Source organism: Geotrypetes seraphini, chromosome 4, assembly GCF_902459505.1.
Source record: "Geotrypetes seraphini chromosome 4, aGeoSer1.1, whole genome shotgun sequence".
NCBI lineage: Eukaryota > Metazoa > Chordata > Amphibia > Gymnophiona > Dermophiidae > Geotrypetes > Geotrypetes seraphini.
The window spans coordinates 300,512,452-300,538,274 of NC_047087.1; the positions used below are offsets into that span (position 1 = coordinate 300,512,452).

Below are 25,823 nucleotides of genomic sequence, written 5' to 3' on the forward strand. Positions count from 1 at the left end.
GAATCGGATGTCGGGGGAGGGGGGGCATCAGGCTTTCAGGGTGGGGACAGGACTTCAAGGGGGAGAGGAGAGTCGGGGCGGGCGAAAGGAGAGTCGGGGCGGCCAGAGGAGAGTCGGGGCGGGCGAAAAGAGAGTCGGGCGGCGACGGGAGAGTCGGGGCGGCATGCGCGATATACGGGTGTGCGCAGTATATAAAAATGTCTTTACATAAATTACAGTTTCCCGCGCGCTATACCCGTGTGCGCGTTTTACACTGGTGCGCGGTATATGAGTGAAAATACGGTAAACTGTCCTGAGCCCCCCCCCCTGGGAGAATGGTATAGAAAATTGAATAAATAAAAGGGACTGTAGATTTTCTTCAGTTTACGCTATGTGGTTATGCATGTGTTTAAAAGTGACATAATAAAGCTCAGAATAGGTTTGACCTATCATCTGCCTTTCACAGTTGACTCTCTCAAAGGACAGGCTAATGTCAATGCCTCACTTTCGGTCTTCACTAGTTTCTCGAAGGAAAAAAAAAAACCTCAGGTGTAAAGTAATTGGTGAGAACAAGAGCATAAACCAGTTCTTGAACACTGACTCTCCAGCTAATTTGGCTGTTCATTTTTGCAGGTTACTAGTATTCCCGATGAGCTGATTTTAGTGGCCATGTTTCCTGGCTTGCCAACCTCAGCAGAGCTTTTCATTCTTCCCCATAAAAACATGACTGAAAGAAGGAAAAGAAATGAAGCACACTTAGAACAGGCAAGTACATCAAAGTAACATAAACCCAGTGCCGTTATAATTGCAAAGCAGCTATTAACACAGTGTGCCGCGGTGAGATTCCGGGTGTGCTGCAAGACGCTGGCGAGTAGAGGAGGCGTCGGCGCTGGCTGACTGCTTACAGGATGTGCCTCCTCGTTGGCACCTCTCCGCACCTCTCCTCCTCCAGCACCCCCCCCCCAGCGTAGTTATTGCAGACTCAGGGTCCCGTCTGGAGGGCCTCCATGCATGCGTGGGCGTCGACATGATGTAGTCGCATCAACGTCTGCGCATTTTTGGATACCCTCGATCTGCGGCCCCGAGCAGGATATTGTATTAGCACAAGGTTCTGGTTACAGTGGCAAAGCTAGAAGATTGGAGTGGCCTGGGGGACAATATTGAAGCCCCCGCCATCACGTCTCTTTCTTCCCCCCATCATTTCTCTTTCTTCTTCTCTCACCCTTCATTTTATTCTATTCCCTCCCCTTTCACCCCCCCCCCCCAGGAAAATAACTTCTCTCTTTCTTCAGCCCCATCATTTCTCTTTCTTCTTCTCTCACCCTTCATTTTACTCTATTCCCTCCCCTTTCACACCCCCCCCCCCAGGAAAATAACTTCTCTCTTTCTTCAGCCCCATCATTTCTCTTTCTTCTTCTCTCACCCTTCATTTTACTCTATTCCCTCCCCTTTCACACCCCCCCCCAGGAAAATAACTTCTCTCTTTCTTCAGCCCCATCATTTCTCTTTCTTCTTCTCTCACCCTTCATTTTACTCTATTCCCTCCCCTTTCACACACCCCCCCCCCAGGAAAATAACTTCTCTCTTTCTTCAGCCCCATCATTTCTCTTTCTTCTTCTCTCACCCTTCATTTTACTCTATTCCCTCCCCTTTCACACCCCCCCCCAGGAAAATAACTTCTCTCTTTCTTCAGCTCCATCATTTCTCTTTCTTCTTCTCTCACCCTTCATTTTACTCTATTCCCTCCCCTTTCACACCCCCCCCCCCCCAGGAAAATAACTTCTCTCTTTCTTCAGCCCCATCATTTCTCTTTCTTCTTCTCTCACCCTTCATTTTACTCTATTCCCTCCCCTTTCACACACCCCCCCCCCCAGGAAAATAACTTCTCTCTTTCTTCAGCCCCATCATTTCTCTTTCTTCTTCTCTCACCCTTCATTTTACTCTATTCCCTCCCCGTTCACCCCCCCCCCAGGAAAATAACTTCTCTCTTTCTTCAGCCCCATCATTTCTCTTTCTTCTTCTCTCACCCTTCATTTTACTCTATTCCCTCCCCTTTCACCCCCCCCCCCCCCAGGAAAATAACTTCTCTCTTTCTTCAGCCCCATCATTTCTCTTTCTTCTTCTCTCACCCTTCATTTTACTCTATTCCCTCCCCTTTCACACCCCCCCCCCCAGGAAAATAACTTCTCTCTTTCTTCAGCCCCATCATTTCTCTTTCTTCTTCTCTCACCCTTCATTTTACTCTATTCCCTCCCCGTTCACCCCCCCCCCCCCCAGGAAAATAACTTCTCTCTTTCTTCAGCTCCATCATTTTTCTTTCTTTCTTTCCCTTTGCTACCAGTCTCCCACGGGGTTCCCAGCAGCAGCAAGAATTCAGAAATGCTGCTGGCAGCCTGCTTGGAGCCTCTCTTCTGACACAACTTCCACTTTATATGTATGCTAAAATTATTTAAAAAATTCTGTTTACTTATTATTTCTAGGGTATATGATATGATGTAACTTATTAACAAGGAGCCTCCAAGATTTATATCGCTTAGGGCAGGGCTGCCCAAGTCTGGTCCTCGAGATCTACTGGCAGGCCAGGTTTTCAGGATATCCACAGTGAACATGCATGAGAGAGATTTGTATACCGAGAAGGCAGTGCAGGCAAATCTCTCTCATGCACAGGGCAGGATTAACCAATAGGCCAAGTAGGCACGTGCCTAGGGCCCGAAATGGTCAGGGGGGCCCGATGAAGGAGGGCATCGACATTGTTTTTTCCAAACGGCGATGGGCCCCTCCAGCATTGATCAGCAACGCGGGCCCTCCCGATCGGCAACGCGGGCCCAACTCTGATTGGCAACACAGCTCCCCCCCCCCCATCGACGGAAAGTAAGACAAGCAAGCAACGTGGGTAAGAAAGGCAACGGGAACTGTAATTGTGCAAGTGGTGCTGCTTGCCCAAAGCTTCCCTCTGACGCAACTTCCTGTTTCCGCCTGGGCGCATGGTGGGGTGGGGCGGGACGGGGCAGGGGGCCCAGTGTACATGTGTGCCTAGGGGCCCTCGACAAATTAATCCTGCCCTGCTCATGCATATTCATTGTGGATATCCTGAAAACCTGGCCTGCCAGTAGATCTCAAGGACTGGACTTGGGCAGCCCTGGCTTAGGGTCTCACCAACTCTAAATCTGCCACTGGGCTAGCTAAAGTATTCTGGGCTACTTGTGGTATTTCTGTGCACAAAGTGTGTAGTAATTTTTTTGGGCAGTTTTTTGGCAGAAGGGGTGTGTCGAGGCGGAGAATGGGTATGGATGCGCAAATCAACTAGCACATCTACATTACTGACATGCTATCCCAGTGGCGCAGCTAGGGAGGTTGGCACCCGGGGCAGTAGTGTCCGGCGTTGCTGTGCCATGCACCCTCCTGCTCTTCCCTGCAACACTATGTGCCTCCCTCCCCCCGCACACCTCTTGAAATGTTCACTGGCGCAAGCAGCATCTTCCACCTGCTGCTCATGCTGGCCTCGGCTCCCTTCTGACATCATATCCTGGTCTCGGACCAGGAAGTGATGTCAGAAGGGAGCCGGGGCTTATACCAAACTTTTCAAGCTTATTCCAAACTTTCTTGATTCCCAACACTGTTTTTGTCCTCACAACCTCCCATGGCGTCCATCACCCTTTCTGTGAAAAGGTATTTCCTGATGTTGCTCCAAAGTCTCCCACTTTGCAAGCTCAATTCATGACCTTTAGCTCTACCACTCTCCCATCTCTGAAGAAGATTATGGGCTCCTTTTATCAAGCCGAGCTAGCGGTTTAACACGCGTAATGGCGCACATTAAACCGTCGGCCACACTAGCCGCTAACGCCTGCCTTGAGCAGGCGGTAGTTTTTTGGCCAGCACGGGGGTTAGCACATGATTAAACGTCGCGCGCGCTAACCCGCTAGCGAGACTTGATAAAAGGAGCCATATCTATCTATCTATCCATATATATATATATATATAGATCCTCTGTGTTTATTCCAAACTTTCTTGATCTCTGAAGAAGATTACTAAAGTCCCGCATTAAGCAAGTTTTACCATAGTTTAGTGAAAGGGCTCTATGTATAGCATTTTTCCCACCAAAAGTATCCAAAGCGATATGCATTAGCAAATTGTATAAAACACAACCATGGAGCTTCTTTATAATATATGCTTTACCCCTACAGATTATTCAAGTCCTCTTTAATGCTCTAAATCAGAACCTGGTACAGTTTGAGCTGAAGCCGGGTGTTCAAGTCTTTGTATATGTCACTCAGCTGACGTTAGGTAAGTAATAATAATAACAATAACTTTATTTTTCTATACCGCAATACCACAAATAGTTCAATATGGTTTACAGAACAAGAGACTGTATACAGACAGCGATATTAGAAAAAGCTTCCAAAATTACATCAACAAATCGAGATGAATCAAATTTAGCTTAGAGTGTTTAAAAATACATCAAGATAGACATGGAATCAGAGAAATTTGTCCAGCCTTTTCTGTCTCTTTAGATGCAGAGAAGGCCTTTGATAGAGTGGAATGGACTTTTATGTATCAAGCAATGGATTGGTTTGGTATAGAGTCTGGATTTATTCAAATGATTCAAACCTTATATAGTTCCCCTTCTAACAGGTTGTATATTAATAATACTTTTTCAGAACATTTTTGTTTGGAGAGGGGAGTTAGACAAGGATGTCCGTTATCTCCTTTGCTTTTTGATATTGTTCTGGAACCCTTGTTATTGGCTATTCAACAGGCAAAGGAGATACAGGGTATTCCTTATGCAGGTCGGGAATATAAGATCTCTGCTCATGCAGATGGTATCTTGCTTCATTTGAAAAATCCTGAATCCACCATTCCGCATTGACTGGAATTGATAGACCGATTTGGTAAATTCTCTGGATACAAAATAAATTGGAGCAAATTGGAGGTTCTTCCGCTAAATGTTCATTGTACTAAAGGACTATTTGATTCATTCCCTTTCCTTTGGAAGGATGAGGGTATAAAATATTTAGGTATTATGATTCAAAAAACATTAGAAGATGCAATGACAGTAAATGAAAAATCTTTATTGCTGAAAGTCAAAGAAATGTGTGAGCATTGGAACCCTTTACATCTTTCTTGGTAGGGGAGAGTCCAAACTGTAAAAATGATGATGAGTATGTTGCCAGTTTATTTTCAAGGGTCCTTTTATAAAAAATTAAATAGTATTCTCATGAAATTTATTTGGCTGGGTAAAAAGGCTAGAGTTGCCCTAGAATCTTTACAAAAACCAATTGCGGCGAGTGGGGTAAATTTTCCAAACTTTTATAGATACCATCAAGCTTTTATTATGCGACAGGGTATGTATTGGATCCTTCCTGAAGTCTTGGAGCATCTCCCGGATTGGCTTTACTTAGAATGGCAACTCATGTCCCCATTGCGATTGTGTCATGTTTTAAATATCTAGTTACCTAGGATTTAAAAGGACAATAGAATTTTATTCTCCACATGGCAAACATTAAAATTTACTAATAACCTAATACCTATTTCAATTCATCAATCCACGTGTCAGTCCTTATGGTTGAACTCCAAGATTCAAATTGGCGAGTCTAAGATCCTCTGGAAGCATTGGCTGCAGGCAGGCATACGCACGCTAGATGATGTGTTATCAAATGGAAAGATCCTTGAGTTTTCACGATTGCAACCATTATTTGGTATTTCAAAGTCCCAAGCATTTAAATGGTTGCAGTTGAAGCAGGCTATTCAGAAGGGGTTCCCTGAATGGCGGAATTTAAAGGATCGGTATAGTTTGCCGGGCCTATGCTTCCAGGTAGATTTACTAGGGCATCAGGCAGCCAAGTGGTATAAATTAATATCAGAGTATTTGAATAAGAAACCAAAAACCAGTCTTAAAGACATTTGGAGTATTGAGATTAAGCAACAGATTTCTGCATCTCAATGGCCATGAATTTGGACTTGGAGGATGAGATGTACAGCGTCAGCATCTATGAGACAAACATGTTTTTTTTGTGCATAAAAGTTTTTGGACCCCTGTTAGATTACAAAAGTTAGATAGTTCAAAATCTAATAGATGCTGGCACTGTCATTTGGATGTAGGGACACTGGATCATCTAATTTTCTACTGTCCCTTGATACTTAAATTTTGGAGAGCTATTTGGCGTCAAATTAATACGATCTTGGAAGTTCCATTATCATTGTCATATGATATAGTCATGTTTGGAACATCTTTATTGCCCATGAGTCCGATTAAGGCAAACCAGCACAAATTACTTCTTATCTTGACGGGAGTTGCTATGCAACTTATTACAAAAAATTGGAAATCTTGGGATAACTTAAATCACAGTTTTTGGTGGGAAACCTTATGCCAAATATATAAGTTTGAATATATGATTTCATTACAACTGGGACACCATAGTAAATTCAAGGAGATTTGGGGGTCTCTTAATAAAATTTTGTAAGAATTAATTATTAAGCATTATTGTTATATGGTGCCATCAATTCATATTAAGTATTATTATTTCCCTTTGATTCATGAAAAGATTGCTGTGCATATTCTGGGGGGAGGGGGTTGAAAGGGTTTTGGAGGGCAGTGTTAAGTACTTTGATATTATTTGCTTGTTAACCTGTTACACTATATATTGGATTGCAAAAATGAATAAAGAAGTTAAAAAAAAAAGAATCAGAGAAATTTATCAAAAAGGTAAATTTTAATTGACTTTCTAAAAATTTGATAAGAAAATGCATTTGGAATGAATTTGGTTAAACACTCATTCCTTTTGCCAGCCTGGAATGATAATGTTCTGTCGAGAAATCTCTTGTAAATACAACCCTTCAAAGCGAACTATGTGCGTGCTCGTGGCATCCACGCATGTACGGGTGCCCTCCTGCCTGATGCGATTTTGAGGGGCATAGTGATATGCTGCTTATAACCCGCCTAGAAATCCGATTGGCGAGATTTCAGCAGGATATAAGATTGCACAAAACTTTCCTGGTCTGGTCTGGTGTGTGTATATGTGTCAGAGTCCAATTCAGCTCTCACCATCTGGGGTGTATCTCCTGGTCAGAGGGTATTCATGGGCCAGAAAAGGCTGAATTGTCAATATTTTTAGTGCATCCTTTTCCAACAAGCAGGTTCTTTTTTAAATGAGAGCAATGCATTGGCTAAGAAGGTTGGAACAAAGCCTATTTACTGCTACTTTAGTATGTCATGTACATAGGCCAGGGACATACCTATTAACTGAAAATTTGCACGCCTGTCACGTAGGTGCCTGTTTTGGACTTAAGCGCACTCATTTAAGCCAAGAAAACGGTTCATAGTCAGTGGCGCGCGAGACATCGGTGCGCCGACAATCCAGCGCTGACAATTCGGCGCAAAAAAGAAGCGCGCCACGGAAAAACTTATTTTTAAAGAGCTACGACGGGGGTGTGGGGAGAACCCCCTCACTTTAATGCATAGTGTTCGTGCTGTTGTTGGGGGGGGGTTTGGAGGGTTGGAATCCTCCATTATAGAGAAAACAGAACTTTTTCCGATTTTTTTCTGGAAAAGTTCCATTTTCTCTATAATGTAGGGGGTTGCACTCCCCCCCCCAACGGCAGCGCGAACACTATGCAGTAAAGTGGGGGGGGGGGGCATCCCCCCCCCCCGTCAGAGCTCTTTAAAAATAAGTTTTTCCGTGGCGCGCTTCTTTCTTGCGCCAAATTGTCAGCACTGGATTGTTGGCGTGCTGGTGTCTGGCGCGCAATTATCCCGTCACCAAGAAAACCCTGATATAAAGAGGGTACACCCAAGGTTTGGATGCCTATTGACGCCTAAGTCCACTTTAGGCACCATAAAGGGCACCTAACTTTTAGAGAATCACACTTAGCGCTGCACTACTTGGCGCCTAATTTTGGGGTGCCTGTTATAGAATTGGGCTGTTAGTGCCTCTTAAATAGAAGATGGCAAGTACCCCTACTTTATCCCCCTCTTTGACTAATTGAATTAGCGCGACCTAAATGCTAACGCGTCGATAGACTAACATGCGCGCGTTAGCATTTAGCGTGCGTTAAATCGATTAGCGCACACTAATCGGTTAGAACACTTTAGGAAACGAGGACCTATGTATTTATTTATTGATTTTTTTTTTGCAGTGAAAAAATTAGCACTGAAACTGTAAAAATAAAAATAGTTAAAAAAAAAAAGCTATATTTACGGCAGCGTTAAAAATGGGCTTGGTACACAGGGAAGTCCTGAATTAACATGTGGTAAACCTATTTTCTAAAGCAAACAAAAAAGTCGTAAGGCAGAGATATCCACAGCCAAAGTCCGGATCAACCAAAACAGCTTTTATTGATGACAGCGAATGTAGGTGCCAAAGCAATGGATGACAGCGAATGCAGATTTGACCTTGATACCGTTTCGGCTAAAATAGCCTTTATCAAGTCTATTTTGTAATAGTCTTCATATTATACAAGGATGCACGACATATAATATGTTCATTTAATGATTCAAAATATCGTGTGATTGTGACAAACCCAGCATGCATCCAAAAAGAGGGAGAAAAAGCCTCGGACTAATGTAGCAGTATAAAACCAAAAGGTACAAATCAAAACTGCTTTTCACTGGCAAAAAACCTCAGGTTTAGAAAAGGGAAGATTGGAGAAGATGTGACAGCGTTGGAGCTCAAGTCGTCTTTTGTCAGCTAAGTCCTTGAACGTGCCTCCGGGTGACTTTGCCCTTTTCTAAACCTGAGCTGTTCTGTGAGGGAGTTTTTTTGACAGTGAAAGTATCAAAAGCAGTTTTGATTTGTACCTTTTGGTTCTATACTGATACATCAGTCTGAGGCTTTCTCTCCTTCTTTTTGGGTGCATACTGGGTTTGAAGAGGGGTTACCTCGGTGCCACGATCACCCAACATTTTGAATAGTCTTCATATAAAACATAAAAAAGTGGCGAAAATGTGGAACAAAGATAAACAGCTGAGTAAAAAGACCGCTGAAGATACAAGCACACACTTTTGATCACCAGTGGTGATTTTCAGCGTTTTCACCATTTGCTGTCATCAATAAAGACTGTTTTGGTTGATCTGGACTTTGGCTATGGACATATCTGCCTTACGACTCTTTTGCTTGCTCTTGTGTTTCTGTCTTAAAGGTTCCCTTTTGGCTTTTTCTTCAGTGTTTCCACGTCACAAACCCATTTTAGTAGAAGGGTCCCTAAGTAGCAGAACGGACTAGCAAATACTCTGGTCACAGAAGGTACTGATAATCTTGTGAACAGAACAGTGACCCACAGGTCATTTGACCTCCAATGCAGTCCTCCGGACACCTTGTATTGAACTAAGAGCATCACTTTTAACCTTACTGCTTGGTTTATCAAAATGTGTTGGCTTGCATGAACAGACTTGTACTCTGGTGCCACTTCTCTATAGTTACTGTTGCGAAACAGATAGCAAGAGTCATTTATAAAAGTCTCCAGCTTATGAATATGATGTACTAAGCATTTCCAAAAACAAACAAAAAAAGACAGCAATTACACAGTAGAAAGGAGAAACCCCAAAAAAAAAATAAAAAAAAAAACCCCACCATAGAATAGATGTTCTTGATGCAGGAGTTTATTTAATCCAACATGTAAAGGTCATTCATCATTTCACGAAGAGAGAATATGAATGGTGCGGGCCCAACACGGTCCGTGTTTCGGCTAAAACTGCCTTCCTCAGGGATCCAAAACAATGGGGGCACAAATTTGGAAGGCACTAATGTAGATGGAAGGTCTATCAAAATATCCAGCCTGTTCTGAAACACCCAGGTGTGGATCTATCTGCGGTCAGTATTTACCCAACTAACATGCAGCACTATAGAATGACACGGTGACAAAATTCATCATCGTTCCTGTCTGCACGGATAACCACGGGCAACGATCTCCATGCCATTCTTGAAGGAGAGAGTGAAGAATCAGAGTATGAATGGGCCAGCCACTGACCCTCAAGCCTTCCATTGAAGAATGCTAGTGTAGAAGGACTGAGGTTGACATAGACACTAATGAATGACACCAGATGGTTAGAACATAAGACCATAAGCATTGCCATACTGGGACTGACTGAAGGTCCATCAAGCCCAGTATCCTTAGAACATAAAACCATAAGCGTTGCCATACTGGGACAGACTGAAGGTCCATCAATCCCAGTATCGTGTTTCCAGCAGTAGCCAACCCAGGTCCCAAGTGCCTGCCTGAAACCCAAAGAGTAGCAATATTCCAGAGCTGAGATTATGATGTCATAATGCTTCATTCCACCAGTGCCTAAGAACCTACCTCATCAGTGATATCACAATGGCTTCATTATCCTATACTTGGCTCAAATAAGAATCAGAGTATGAATGGGCCCAGCCACTGACCCTCAAGCCTTGCATTGAAGAACGCTGATGTAGAAGGACTGAGGTTGAGATAGACACTAAAGAATGACACGGGATGGTTTCCCGTTGTTATCCGCAGGGATGGGAAGAGTGATGACTTTTGTCACCGTGTCATTCTCCACGCAGCCCCTCTTTGTGAAATGCTGACTAACCTTTACGTGTTGGATTAAATAAACCCCTGCATCAAGATCATCTGTTCCACGGTACTAAACATTTCCCCCTTGGACAAACAGGAAAAAAAATGCTGTTCTCATTGGCTTCCACTCCTGGCGTCACGATTGTTACTGTTTTACGGGTCTCCGAGACCCGAAAAACAGCAACAATCAGGAAAAAAGGTGCTTTAAGTATTTCTGGCCATTGTGTTTCTGTTTCGGTGCATGCTGGGCTTCCGTAAGGCCACAAGCCGCTGTAGGAACAATGACTGTAACATTATGACCGTTTCGTTAAAGGACATAACGCCCTCTTCCCTTCGTTTTTGCAGCGCCGTTGGTAGATTCCAGCACAGGGCACAGCAGTTCTGCCATGCTAATGCTTTTGTCTGTGGTATTTGTTGGCTTGGCTGGATTTTTAATCTATAAATTTAAAAGGTAAGAAATTCTAAAGGCATTTATTCAGTGTGATCTTATTGCAGCGTTCAAGGCTCGAGTACTGTAGATCTTGAACTTGTAACGTTTCATGCCGTTATTAGATAAAATTCATTTTGAATGTTCTGAAGCAAAACTCAGTAAGTGAGTATTAATGTTTTGCAGCGTTTAACCCTTTCAGGACCAAGGGACATATTTGTCCCATAACTTTAAAATCCTATAAATTTTGATTGGGATAGTCTAACGGTTCTAAATTTGATATGTACAGATTTCATACGATACTGCCTTTATGTAAACAAACTGGTTCCGACATTCATTCATTAGCGTCGTTGCCAGATTGACGAGAAGATTCACTTGCCACACTGTCCATAAGCCAGAAGTGTGATTTAAAAAAAAAAAAAAAATGATATTTCACAAAAAAAATCAATTTTTTGGCATCTGCAAGCCCTTTTTACCATAAAAATGTCGTCAAAACCACAAAAATTGGCCTACGATCCTTATGGTCCTGAAAGGGTTAAGCTTGTCCTTTTTACTCTTCACATCTCTCGACAGCTATTTATAATTATCGACTTTCTATTAGTGGGAGAATGAATGTGGTAAAGAAATTGGGCACAAGCATAAAACGCACACAAACGAGAGATACCGTGACTGCACCAACCGATTAATGTGTCTTTGTCAATACTTGCTTCTGCCTTCAGTATTCAGTTAATTGGGCACCGTAAATTCATATACAGTACTCCCCTGAAATTCGCAGGGGTTCCGTTCCAGGAATCCCCGCAAATTCAAAAAAACGCAAATGCGGTTTTTCACCTGTCAAGTTCAAGTTCACTTTATTTTTGATGAATCGCCTATTTAAAACATTCTAAGCGATGTACATTTAAAAACAGATTATAAGAGAACATACAATCATATTAGTAAAACATTAAAAACAACAAAACAAATATTTGTTAGATAATTAAATAATACATTAAAAACAAACATGAAAGGGGGGGAAAGGGGGGAAAAGTTACAAGTTTTTCTAATGGTGAAGGAAAAAACATATATTAGGAAAAAACATAAATTGGGGAAGAAAGAGAAAAAAAAAAAAAGGAGAAAAAAAATTATTATTCATTAAAAGCATCATTAAATAAAAAAGTTTTTAAAAGTTTTTTATAAGAGATAATCTTTTCTGATAAAAAGAGGCAGAGTGTTCCAGAGTTGGGGAGCTAAAACAGAGAACATGTCGTTTCTCCTTGTTCCCACAATTTTTAGTGAGGGGACCAATAGTAACTCTTGCTGTGATGATCGAAGGGATCGATTTGAATGATATGGAATAATCATTCTAGATATAAATTGAGGGGTGTTATATAGTAGAACCTTAAAGACTAGAAATGCTATTTTAAAAGTTATTCGATGATTAATAGGTAGCCAGTGTGATTTAATAAGAAGGGGTGTTACGAGGCAGGGGAGGGCAGCTGCAGAGGCAGCTGGAGCGCCAGTGGGTGAAAAAAATCACTCGCGGTCTGCTCCGACCGCCTCTTCCTGTAGTAAAGTCGGGCTACACCAATCGTGAGCTGCTTTGACACGCAGCCCGACTTTACTACAGGAAGAGGCGGTCGGAGCAGACCGCGAGTGAGCGAGTCCGCGATTCACGAACCGCGAATTCACGGGGGAACACTGTAATTATCTTGTGATGTAGTAAGAGTGAGCGGTGCGTGGGACGGTGGCGCCTCTCCCCCACTCTCTAACCCGTCCACTGCCCACGTGCCCCCATCCCTTTCCCCATAATTTTTTAAGTTCTCCGGCGTGAGCAGCATGCCCACGTCGGTGATGGCTCGCCCTTTGACCTCACTTCCTGGGCATGGGTCCATCAATATAGGAGGGGAAGTAAAAAAGGTATAAGGGAAGGGCAAGGGGTGCGCACGCATGGCAAGGAGAGGAGCGGGGGGGGGGAGGCAGAGAAGAGGAGGGGTGCCATGCCCTTAGCAAGTCGGCACCCGTGGTGAACCGCCCCCTCACCCCGCCAACAAAAGACATCGCCTACCTGAGTCTTGCCTGCAGTAGGATGTAATTTGTTCCGTTCAAGTCTAACTGAGCATGTGCGGGAGAGCTGGCATTAGCGGCCAAAGCACACCTAATAAGTGCCACAGGCAAAAGATGTCTTTGGCTGACGGGGCTTGGCAACCTTGCCAGGAAAGGTAATATGGTGGCAGGTGAAGGGAAGAATATCAGGACCCCCCTCAGTACATTTTAGAAAATCTCTAAAAATGAACTTCTGGCTATGTCCCTGCTTAGAAGATTTCTTTTCTCACGCACTTAGCAGACCTGTGGGACCTGTATAGGCCTGCATCTGAGACCTAACCTTCCGTAGCCCTTTCAGGACCAAGGGACATATTTGTCCCATAACTTTAAAATCCTATCAATTTTGATTGGGATAGTCTACAGTTCTAAATTTGATATGTACGGATTCCATATGATACTGCCTTTATGTAAACAAACTGGTTCCGACATTCATTCATTAGCGTCGTTGCCAGATTGACGAGAAGATTCACTTGCCACACTGTCCATAAGCCAGAAGTGTGATTTTTTAAATAATAATAATGATATTTCACAAAAAAAAATCAATTTTTTGGCATCTGCAAGCCCTTTTTACCATAAAAATGTCGTCAAAACCACAAAAATTGGCCTACGATCCTTATGGTCCTGAAAGGGTTAAACATCTCATCGAAGACTCGATCACCTGGACCATGCAGCCAATTCAAATTATTAGCATTGTAATTTGAAAGGCTATCATGCAGACCTGCGCATGTGTGTACTCCTCTCTCCCCCCCCCCTCCCCCACCCACCATACGCACAGACAAGACATGCCGCATATATTGCGTCTTGTCCCAGAAATTACCTGGATAAAAAATGTTCCAGGGCCCCCTTCCTTTCCCTCTCAGTTCAGCAAAGACCTTCCTGGAAATACGGCCCAACTCACCAGATCCCCCCATCCAAAGGATGCATAAGTGGCCAAGCGAATAAGCCAGGGCATTACCCCTGTTGAGCAAGCACAAGCAAGGAAGAAGGACCGATGTTCCACAAACAAAATCGAGTGTATGGCGCAGTGGTTAGAGCTATAGCCTCAGCACCCTGGGGTTGTGGGTTCAAACCCTGCGCTGCTCCCTGTGACCTTGGGCAAGTCACTTAATCCTCCATAGCTCCAGGTACGTTAGATAGATTGTGAGCCCACCGGGACAGAGAGGGAAAATGCTTGAGTACCTGATTGTAAAAACCGCTTAGATAATCTTGACAAACGGCGTATAAATACCTAATAAAACTTGAAACTCGAAGTACAAAAACACAAAGAACACAAGTCTCTGGATGTCCAGGAAAGATAATTTAGTTAAATAGTCAATTTCAAGTAGAAGCAACCGCAGGATTAATCAGGTACTGAATGTGTCAATGATTGTACAAGCTCACGGAATGTGAGAATCGGACCCTCCTACACGGTCCATGTTTCGGCAGGTAATTTGCCTTCTTCAGGGGTCCTATATTGATGGTACCTAATACCTTGGATGTACATGGATTTACAACAGGGGTGTCAAAGTCCCTCCTCGAGGGTTGCAATCCAGTCGGGTTTTCAGGATTTCCCCAATGAATATGCATGCACTGCTTTCATTGTATGCTAATAGATCTCATGCATATTCATTGGGGAAATCCTGAAAACCCGACTGGATTGCAGCCCTCGAGGAGGGACTTTGACACCCCTGGATTACAATAAATGTATGGAGCTGGCCTTCCAAATTGAAAGTGAAAGCCCTGTTGATCACATGGATGCCCCCCACACACCACATCCACAGTAGCGCCCCCCCCCCAGCATTAAAAGTTAAAAGCATGTGAACTGTTTGTAAAAGATCTCCAAAGTGATCTGACTTCTGTTGTCTTTGGCCATCTGTATAGTCATACATCTACTTCTACTATTTATCATTTCTATAGCACTGACAGACACGTGTACAACTGTACATGGTGTTAGTTCAAATCATTTTTATTGATGACAGAAAAACCTCCAAAACAATACAGTGAATACCCAATAGGTGTTGTATTGAACATTGAGATACAACATAAAGCCAGTCATCAAAGGTTTTCCAAAATGTTGTTACACCCCTCATTCCCCCACAACTCCCTTCCCCCCTCATTCAGTATCTTATTGCTGTTACGTAGAAATCCCTAGTCACCCCACCCCCTCCCGAAGGTACGCCTAAATTTCTCCATCTGTACATGGTGGTAATGTTTGAAATTAAAAAAACAAACAAACAAAAAGAACTGCAGACAAAATGTACAAGATGCAGGCTATATTTATAATCTATCTATATATATAAAATCGGAGGTATGTGTGTGTGTATGTGCCGCGATCACGCAAAAACGGCTTGACCGATTTGAACGAAACTTGGTATGCAGATCCCTCACTACCTGGGGTGATATGTTCTGGGGGTCTCTCGGCCCACAACTCTATGTTGCTTGCTCAAGGGTGGGTTCACCCAAGAATTTATATGTTCTTGCTCCTGGAGGTGAAACTAAAAATGTTGTTTATAATCACGTTTTGCGTTAGTTGTATTGTATTCATTTTGTCAAATATATCACATTATAATTTGAATATTGTACTTTTTATTAAGCTGTAAAAAAATAATTTCCTTCACCACTATAAAGTATCTTTATTTGAATCCATTTACAGTGTTATTGCTATAATTAAATACCCGTGCAACGCCGGGGCATCAGCTATATATATATAAAATCGGATGTATGTATGTATGTTCCAGCATAACTCCGAAACGCATGGACAGATTTCAACCAAACTTGGTATACATATCAATTGCTATCTGGGAAAAAAATACTGTGGGGGTGGGAAGGGGATGACATGTAAAGACTCATCGAAAAAGACAGATATTGCTTTGACCAATGGTGTGAAGCTTGGGGAATGATGTCACACAGTCAGAATGATGTCACAGTCAACAGTATATAAGGAAGTGCCGCTGTGGTGTGGTGTGGTGAAGCCGAAACTGTAAATTTGTGTGATGTTAATCCTCAAGTGAATGTTCCTGAAGGGAATTTATATCCGGGCATCGCCGGGTGATCAGCTAGTATCAAATATAAATGCGGTTAATGTTACCACCCTTCAAACAAACCTAAGGACCCGACACAGTCCGTGTTTCAGCAAACACGCCTTCTTCAGGGGTCGTAACAAATATAAATCAAAATGTACAATTACAGGTATGTGAAGACATAAAAACTTAAAAAAATGGACAAGTGGTGTGGTAATAAATACATAAAACCCATGAGAGCCATTACAAATATTGAAGACATGACAACTTAAAAGATAGTATAATAATAAGAGCCATAAAACAACCGTCATGGTGAACAAATAACATCAATAAATATAAAAAGCAGAAGGAGATAGCTGGTGGTAAGAAAGTCTAATGGATAAGAGAAAGATTGCATAAATGGATGAATGGAACATACCAGGGTTGATAAGGTTTGAATTAAACTGCAGTAAAAATTTTATTGGTTTTAGTTTACTATCATTTTTATTGCGGTTTAATTCAAACCTTATCAACCCTGGTATGTTCCATTCATCCATTTATGCAATCTTTCTCTTATCCATTAGACTTTCTTACCACCAGCTATCTCCTTCTGCTTTTTATATTTATTGATGTTATTTGTTCACCATGACGGTTGTTTTATGGCTCTCATTATTATACCATCTTTTAAGTTGTCATGTCTTCACATATCTGTAATGGCTCTCATGGATTTTATCTATTTATTACCACACCACTTGTCCATTTTTTAAAGTTTTTATGTCTTCACATATCTGTAATTGTATATTTTGATTTATATTTGTTAGGACCCCTGAAGAAGGCGTGTTTACCGAAACATGGACCGTGTCGGGTCCTTAGGTTTGTTTGAAGGGTGGTAACATTAACCGTATTTATATTTGACATTATAAATATAGCCTGCATCTTGTACATTTTGTCTGCAGTTCTTTTTGTTTTTTTTGATGCATTTTCACTGCAGTTCCTGTTGGATTTCTTCTTTTGTTTGCAATGTTTGCAGTTAAACCATTGCTATAAAGTTATGCTGTTTTGGGCCCAAGAATGAGTCTTGCAAATGTAATGGTTCTCTTTCTAAAACAGGAAAATCCCTTGGCTAAACATCTATGCCCAAGTCCAGCATGATAAGGAACAGGAAATGATTGGATCTGTCAGCCAAAGTGAAAATACTTCCAAAATCACACTTGGTGATTTCACAGATCCTGAAGAGCTTTTAGACAAAGAACTGGACACACGGGTTACAGGTAAAAGCATTAATTTTCATAAAACATTAAGGGGTCCTTTCTCTAATCTGTACTAGCAAATGGGCTTAGCATGGGACTTTCCCAACTACTGTGTGGCCTGTAAAATAAGCATTTTTCTATTAGTTGAATTTTCTGGCTTAAAATACCGTATTTGCCGGCGTATAAGACGACTGGGCGTATAAGACGACCCCCCAACTTTTAGTTAAAAAATAGAGTTTTGTGTTATATTCGCCGTATAAGACGACCCCTTCTTCCGCACACCTTCTCTACCGCCCTGGGTGCAGCACAGCCGGCCAGGTTCCCTTACTTTTGTGGCACTTCCCCGACCGACCGACAACAGCCCCGGTCCGACAAACCTCCCTGCCCTTAACCGCGAATCTAAATTACCTTCTTACAGCTGCTGTAAGAAGGTATTTAGATTCGCGGCTACAGAGCAGGGAGGATTGTCGGACCCGGGCTGTTATCGGTCGGTCGGGGAAGTGCCACAAAAGTAAGGGAACCTGGCCGGCTGTGCTGCAACCGGGGCGGGGCGGCCGCCCCTCTCTCTTGGTAGCCACTCGAACCGCGAGGCTACTCTCCTTCTCCTTATCTGCCATGCCTGCAGCACAGAGCCGAACGGAAGTCTTCCCGACGTCAGCGCTGACGTCGGAGGGAGGGAGGGCTTTGTTTAAGCCCTCCCTCCCCTCCGACGTCAGCGCTGACGTCGGGAAGACTTCCGTTCGGCTCTGTGCTGCAAGCAGAGAAGGTAGGGAGAAGAAGAGCCGCGTACATCCAGAAGACTGAGCATCCAGCCCCGCAGGAGCCCCGCGACCCTCGGAAGCGTCCCCATGGGATCCCCGCGACCCTAGGGGGCGTCCCCACGGGATCCCCGCGACCCTAAGGGCGTCCCCGTGCAGCTCTCTAATGTAAAGTAAGGGCATGTAAACAGTACCCGGCGTATAAGACGACCCCCGACTTTGGGGAGGATTTTAAGGTACTGAAAAGTCGTCTTATACGCCGGCAAATACGGTAAATTAATATGGAAGCACTTATGGTCTCCTGTTTAGGAGACAATGAGCATTCCTGAGTTATAGACGCACTAGAGGTCAGTAATGTCAGTGTAATAGCTGAATAGTGCTTCCATGCCTATTTTACACCCCTGACACGACCCCTTTCAAAAATTTAAAAAACTAAGGGCTCCTTTTACGAAGGCGTGTTAGCGGTTTAACGCACATAATAGCATGCGCTAAACCGCCGGCCGCGCTAGCTGCTACCGCCTCCTCTTGAGCAAAAAAAATGAGCACCTTAATATATTTAAGTGTGGTGATTTTGGGGAGCCACGATTACTTTTTTCCAAACCTTGGGCTAGATTCACTAAGCAAACCGATCGGTTTGCGACCCCTTTGTGACCCGATTTCCCTCCGACCTGATTCACTAACCTGTGTCCCGACCATCCTCCGATACGCGCATGCAAATGAGGGGGAACGGCATTCAAATGATGGCAGGCAGCGATTCACTAACCAAAACCCTGCAACACCGACTGGGCTGGACGATCACAAACAAGGTCCTTTCCGACTACCCTGCCTTTTGCCGCCCTGCTCTCTGCCCCGAACTCCTGCTTTCAGCCCCAAACTCCTGCAGCCTGACTCTCCCACCTGCCCCAATCTCCTGCTCCCCCAACTTTCCTGCCTGCCCCGATCTCCTGCTGCCCCGACTCTCTTGCCTGCCCCAATCTCCTGCTGCCCCGACTCTTTTGCCTGCCCTGATCTCCTGCTGCCCCGACTCTCTTGCTTGCCCCGATCTCCTGCTGCCCCGACTCTCTTGCCTGCCCTGATCTCCTGCTGCCCCGTCTCTCTTGCCTGCCCCGATCTCCTGCTGCCCCGACTCTCTTGCCTGCCCCGATCTCCTGCTGCCCCGACTCTCTTGCTTGCCCCGATCTCCTGCTGCCCCGACTCTCTTGCCTGCCCCGATCTCCTGCCTGCCCCGATCTCCTGCTGCCCGACTCTTTTGCCTGCCCTGATCTCCTGCTGCCCCGACTCTCTTGCTTGCCCCGATCTCCTGCTGCCCCGATTCTCTTGCCTGCCCCGATCTCCTGCCTGCCCCGATCTCCTGCTGCCCCGACTCTCTTGCCTGCCCTGATCTCCTGCTGCCCCGTCTCTCTTGCCTGCCCCGATCTCCTGCCTGCCCCGATCTCCTGCTGCCCCGACTCTCTTGCCTGGCCCAATCTCCTGTCTGTCCTGAACTCCTGCAGCCCTGACTCTTCTGCCTGCCCCGATTTCCTGCCTGCCCCAATCTCCTGCCTGCCCTGAACTCCTGCAGTCCGGACTCTCCCACCCTTCCCCGCAGTGCAAGCCCGTGGTTTTAGCTCGGAGGGCCAGCGCATGTACAGACCATCTACAGATGATTTGCATCCGGACAGGCAGTTGGCGTGATTCCGATCGCCCTCATTTGCATGAGGGCGATTCGTGAATCAGGCCCCCCCGGACACGGATCGGATCGGATCCGTGCCCTTAGTGAATCTAGCCTCTTGTTTAAGCAGTCCTGGATGCTTGAAATAATGAATGTTGAGGACATTGCTAGGGTGTCTGAGGTTTTTCTGCCACCGTTATGAGAACATCAGTGAATTGTGCATGCTATGGAATGTAGCTGTCATTTCCTCTGTCGGATTTATGATTTAAGCAACATTTTTGTAGTGGGAAAAATCCCTGGTGTTTTCGTTTGTTAAACAGTAGGCATAGATGTTTTGCAGCCCGAAATGTTTAGAGCTGCTAGCAAATTCAGAAAGTTGAATGTACCAAATAGCAATGTTTACAGCCCTCCTACCAAGACTTTTTAAAGGCATATGTGAGTTTCATGCTTACCATTTTATAGTCTCTGCGTGGGAAGATTTGTACTGGCTCCAAAGCAGCAGCTCTTATTCCATGAGGGAAACCTCACCTGAGATGGTACAAGGGACAGAATGATGAACATATTGAGAACTGGATCACAGAAGGGACTCGTTGCATCTCAGAGAGGGAGGGGGTTGGGTAGGGTTACCAGACATCCAGATTTTCACGGACATGTCTCCCTTTTGAGGACATGGGGGCCCGGACGGCTTTTCAAAACTCGGCACTTTGTCCAGAGCAGTCAGCATTTTTTTTTTATGCTGATCATTACCGGTTAGATTAGCCCCTGATATTCAGTGCTGGACCATGTCTGTGCACCAGCACTGAATATTGGAGACTAAATGTGATGGAGATGGCCACCAGATCCTTCAAAGTCCCCCCTGATCCTTTCCCAGGCCTTCAAAATAGCCCCCCTCTCTCCTAAACCCTCTTTCAACCCACAGGAATCAAAGGTCCATCGAGCATGCCCCCCTATACCCTCAAACCCCCAAGATCTAGGTAGGCCTCCCAGGCTTACCTTATGTCCCTGGTGGTCCATGGGGGTCACTGGAACAGAAATAAAGGCCCTTTCGCTCCTGACCTTTGGGGCCAGCCTTTGGAAACTGCTACCACGACCTCTCGCTGCAACTCGCGGTATTCCTGCCTCTTTAAATCGCTTTGAATGTCAGCCAGTTAGTTTTTGCACTCCTGATTGGAACAGAAAAAGAAATGAAAATTTGGGACGAATGACTAAATCTTTAAGGCAATGAGGGAAACTTGGGAATCAGATGTGTTAATTTCCTGCCTTATTTATCAAAGTCCTTACCCAAAAAACCCCCCATAAATAAGAATAATGTTCAAATTTCCCACAAGAGACGGCTGAGGGGGAGATATGGTTGAAGTCTACAATATCCTGAGTGGAGCAGAACGGGTACAAGTGGATCAATTTTTCACTCCGTCAAAAATTAGAAAGACTAGGGGACACTCAATGAAGTTACAGGGAAATACTTTTAAAACCAATTGAAGGAAATTTTTTTTCACTCAGAGAATAGTTTTGTTTTTTAAAATCTGAATTGATTTTCCAAATATCAATAGTGCAAGACACAACTATATAACATAGAATAATAAGTCAATAAAAGCACACTCAACTTACAAATATATATAACCATTTTATGCCCCCCGCCCACCCTAGGTGTAAATACACAAAGGTCAAAATTAGGACAGAAATACCCCCCCACACACACCCTTTAAATAAATTACTGTGCCCCAAACTATCAGCATTCATTTTTTTCCTACCTATAGCTGGAGCACAAATTTGCCCACCAGAAAGGAAAATTCAGGCGGTCATAATTCTTCCAATAGTTAAGCTCTGAAACGCGTTGCCAGAGGATGTGGTAAGAGCAGATAGCGTAGCTGGTTTTAAGAAAGGTTTGGACAAGTTCCTGGAGGAAAAGTCCAAAGTCTGTTATTGAGATAGGCATGGGGGAAGCCACTGCTTGCCCTGAATCAGTAGCATGGAATATTGCTACACCTTGGGTTTTGGCCAGGTACTAGGGACCTGGATTGGCCACCGTGAGAACGGGTTCCTGGGCTTGATGGACCATTGGTCTGATCCAGTAGGGCTATTCTTATGTTCTTATAGTTGATGTCATACATTTTGCATAAGTGAAAATATTTAAAGAAGAATTTTGCTGATTTTTACACTTCTTTTTGGATGCTTTCATTAATTGAATCTTAAGTGCATCCTTGGATACACTAGTGTGTTTTTAGGTCAGAGGTGACTTCAAGTGCCAGTTGAATTTTCAGGGTAACCCTAGTGAATGTGAACAACATAGATCTGAACACGTCTTGCGACCAGGGGCATGCAAATCCTCTTCCATGCATATTCATACGGCAGTGCTCTGAAAACCCAAATTGTCTGCAGACCTCGGCGGGGAGGTTGCCCACTTAATAAGGTGCCCAGTGCAGAGGCCCTCATGCTTCGCTGACGACTTTATTTATTTCAATTCGGCTATTGCCTGCAGCTATTCTTGTCAGTCCATGATAAAACTAATGAGCCAAGATAATGCTGAAGGATTACTGCCGACTCTTAATTAGCATCCATTAGTTGATAAAAGTTGCTCCCGCTATTACTTATCCTGGTGCAAATTTATCTGACACTGGTCTGCGGTGTGCAGGTAAACATCCATCCTCTTAAGTGAGCCCCTAATGTGTATGTTAAATAGAGGATCATTTAAATAAATTAGTTTAATGAGTACCTTTAGAACAGTCCAGCATTAATCATGCAACCAACATTTTTATGTGTGTTCCTTCTTATTCTCTAAGCTGCTAAAGAAGTAGCTTATACTTCCCCCTCTGTATTTGCGGTTTCAGCGCTCGCGATTTCGCGATTTTTGGCATGCTGGCACTTTTTTCCCTGGTGCAGCTAGAAAATCGCCAACAGCAGAAGCAAATCCCTTAAGTCTCCCCCCATCAAGGCGTTGCAACAATATAAAAGAAAACGCTTTAAGCACAAAATCTACGGGATAAGGCTCCGCACCACTCCCTTACCGGTTATGGGTTATTTACAACCTGCAGCACACCAGATAAAAAAATAAATAAGCCCCAGAAGGAACACGATCACCCCTTCCCCCTCTCATATCGTTTTTTGCCTACCTGCCCTTTTCTCCCTGCTCCTCCGTGATCATCGCATCTCGGAGGTCCGCATAGGGTGCCAGAGTGAGCCTTCAAAATGACAATTGCGCCTGTTCTGAAGAGTGTTGAAAATTGAGTGCAGTGGCGTACCTAGCATATGTGACACCCGGGGCCCATCATTTTTTTGACACCCCCCCCCATCTGTACGAAAAACATGATTTTTAGTAATAAGCCACATGTCACACATGAGTACCTAGGAAAAGGCAGCATCTTACATACTGCAGTGAGAAGTACAACATCAATACACCCATTGTAAAACTAAACAAGCCAGACTAGTACAGATCAATCCTACACCATCAATCCTAACAGAAAACCATGTCTTTCGAACACACAGAACACAGAAAACACCTTCGCCTAGTATGGAATGTCATCACAAACTAACCCCTCCCCCTTTTACAAAACTGTAGTGTGGATTTTAGCCACGGTGGTAACAGCTCTGACGCTCATAGAATTCTGAGCATCAGAGCTGCTACCACCACGGCTGGCGCTAAAAAATGCTCCACAGTTTTGTAAAGGGGGGGGGGGGTATAATAGAAATACATAGACAAAGATTAAATTGAACCAGTAAGAAGCTGGAATCTGCATACAGTGCACCACAGAAACAGTGACACATGTCTCCTAAAGCAATAAATAAATAGAAAATTTTTTTCTACCTTTGTCTTCTGTGGTTTCTGCTTTCCTCATCTTCTTGTAACTCTCTTCCTTCCATCTACTGTCTGCCATCTCTCTTCCCCTATATGGCATCTTCTCTCCTTCTATGCCCCTTCCAGAAACTGTATGCCTCCCCCTTCCATCTCTCCTTTCACCCCCATTGGTCTGGCATCTCTTTCCTCTCCTTCCCTCTCCCACACCTTTCCTCTGCAATCCCTTTCCCTTTTTTCCCTCATTTCCCTTTTCGGTTTATTTTCTGCATCTGTCTAGATTACGTTCTTACTACCCTCTCATCAATGTCCTTTTTTACTGTCTACCTAAAGCTTGCCATCTCTTTCCCTCACCCCTCCAGTGTTTCCCTAACTCAATCATTTTCTCCCCATCATGTGCCCTCCTTTTATTTATCCCCTCCTTCCATCATGTACCCTCTTTCTCCAACTCTTCCATCTAGTACCTTCTCCTCTCTCTGTCCACTTCTATCCAGCGTCTGCTCCCCTCTTTCTCTCCTCCCATTTCCTTCCTGCATTTGCTCCCTTATCTCTCCCATCTGCACTTCCATCCAGCATAGGATCCCCACTACCATACAATGTCTGCCCTTTCTCTCGCCATCCACCCCTCTTCAATCAGCATCTGCCCCCTTTCTTTCCCTCCAATATCCTTCCCCCTTATGTCTCTCCCCTTTCTCTGTACATCAATTCTATCAGCACCACACTTCCATACCACCCTGCCCCCTTTCTTTCCCTCCACCACTCTTCCATTCCAGCAATCTTGCTCCTTTCTCTCCCTTTATGCAGCAAGGTCCCACGATGACTGTAGCTGCCGGCTGCCAATCCACCCCACTCTGACGTACTTGCTCTGGAGCGGACTCAGCAGCCGCAAGCTGGAAGGTCCCGCGATGACTCGTCAGCTGGCTCTGCTCCGGCAGACCCAGGGAGTTGTGGCAAAGTCTCGCAATGACTGCGTCTGCCGGGTCCACCCCCTCCAACGTAACATACTTCTTCCATAGCAGAGCCAGCAGACGAGTCATCGCGGGACCTTCCTGCAACTCAGTGCGGCTGCCGACTCTGCTGCAAAGAAAGTAAGTCAGAGGTAACGTGACCATTTATTTTTTTCATTAAAAGGGGACATCTATTAATTGACTGTGTATCCTTTCTTTCATTTCTTTCTGCACTCAGGCCCAACAATTGTCCCTTTTTATTCCCCCCCTCCTTTCTTCCCATGTCCTTAGTGCCCCCAGTGCCTCCTTCCCGTGTCCATGGTGCCCCCAGTGCCTCCTTCCCGTGTCCATGATGCTCCCAGTGCCTCCTTCCCGTGTCCTTGGTGCCCCCAGTGCCTCCTTCCCGTGTCCATGGTGCCCCCAGTGCCTCCTTCCCGTGTCCATGGTGCCCCCAGTGCCTCCTTCCCATGTCCTTAGTGTCCCCAGTGCCTCCTTATGTCCCCCCCCACTGCCTTCCAGATTTTGTCCACCCCCAAAGCCAGCTTGCCTGTCTGCCTACCAATCTCCCTCTATCCTTGCTACGCTAAAGCCAGCCAGCTTGCCTGCCTACATCCTGCCTTCCCTGCCGCAGAAAAAAAGAAAAAAAAAAAGCGCCTCTCCCCTTCCTTTCTTCCGGTCCGCGCCTGCAATCTTAACTCCCCCCGCTGACAAGAAGTTTTTCTGACATCAATTCTGATGTCGGAGAGGATGTTCCGGGCCAGCCAATCACTGCCTGGCTGGCCCGGAACATCCTCTCCGACGTCAGAATTGACGTCGGACAGACTTCTTGTTGTTGGGGGGAGGTAGGATTGTAGCAGCGCAGGCCGAGGGAAAGGAAGGGTAGGAGGACCTGGACCTGGCCCGCTGTGCACCCCCCCCCCCCAAGCCGTGCACCTGGGGCGGACTGACCTCCCCCCCCTTGGTACGCCACAGATTGAGCGCCTTCCAGAGCCGAAGAGCTTTTCTGTGCTGTTAGTGAGTGTGAGAAGAATTTGGTTAGCATTGTGCTGAGACTTGAGCAGTGCAATGCCTCGGGAAATCATCACCATGCAGCTGGGACAGAAAGGCAACCAGAGTAAGTTTCTGTATAGGGAATGAGGGGGTAGAAAGGTGTGGGTTTGCAGGCCCTACGCGGTTGTAGTACGAACACGGACACTCAGGCTTAATCGCGATTTCATTATTTTAATGATGGTTGTTACAAAAAAAAACTGGGAATAACCTATAAAAAGTTATTTGCGGGTTTTCCGTATTCGCGGGTCTGTTCCGCCCCTGTCCTCCGCAAATACGGAGGGAGAAGTGTATATTTTTTTTAAAAAATCAAATTGCATTTAAGTTTAAAGGTTGTGATAGGCACAGCATATTGCATAGGTATCTGTCACTCATTTGATAAAA

At 44.6% G+C, this 25,823-nt stretch overlaps 1 protein-coding gene across 6 annotated transcripts in view; it reads left to right on the forward strand.

The window, feature by feature from the left end:
- Positions 1 to 25,823, forward strand: part of SORCS3 (sortilin related VPS10 domain containing receptor 3) — a 1,299,528-nt gene that overhangs the window by 1,268,679 nt on the left and 5,026 nt on the right. For all 6 annotated transcript variants that reach the window (XM_033941704.1, XM_033941705.1, XM_033941708.1 and 3 more), the window contains 4 exons: positions 613 to 744; positions 4,164 to 4,263; positions 10,855 to 10,960; positions 17,107 to 17,267. In XM_033941704.1, the coding sequence (XP_033797595.1) occupies positions 613 to 744; positions 4,164 to 4,263; positions 10,855 to 10,960; positions 17,107 to 17,267 (499 nt within the window). The remainder of the gene's footprint in view (positions 1 to 612; positions 745 to 4,163; positions 4,264 to 10,854; positions 10,961 to 17,106; positions 17,268 to 25,823) is intronic.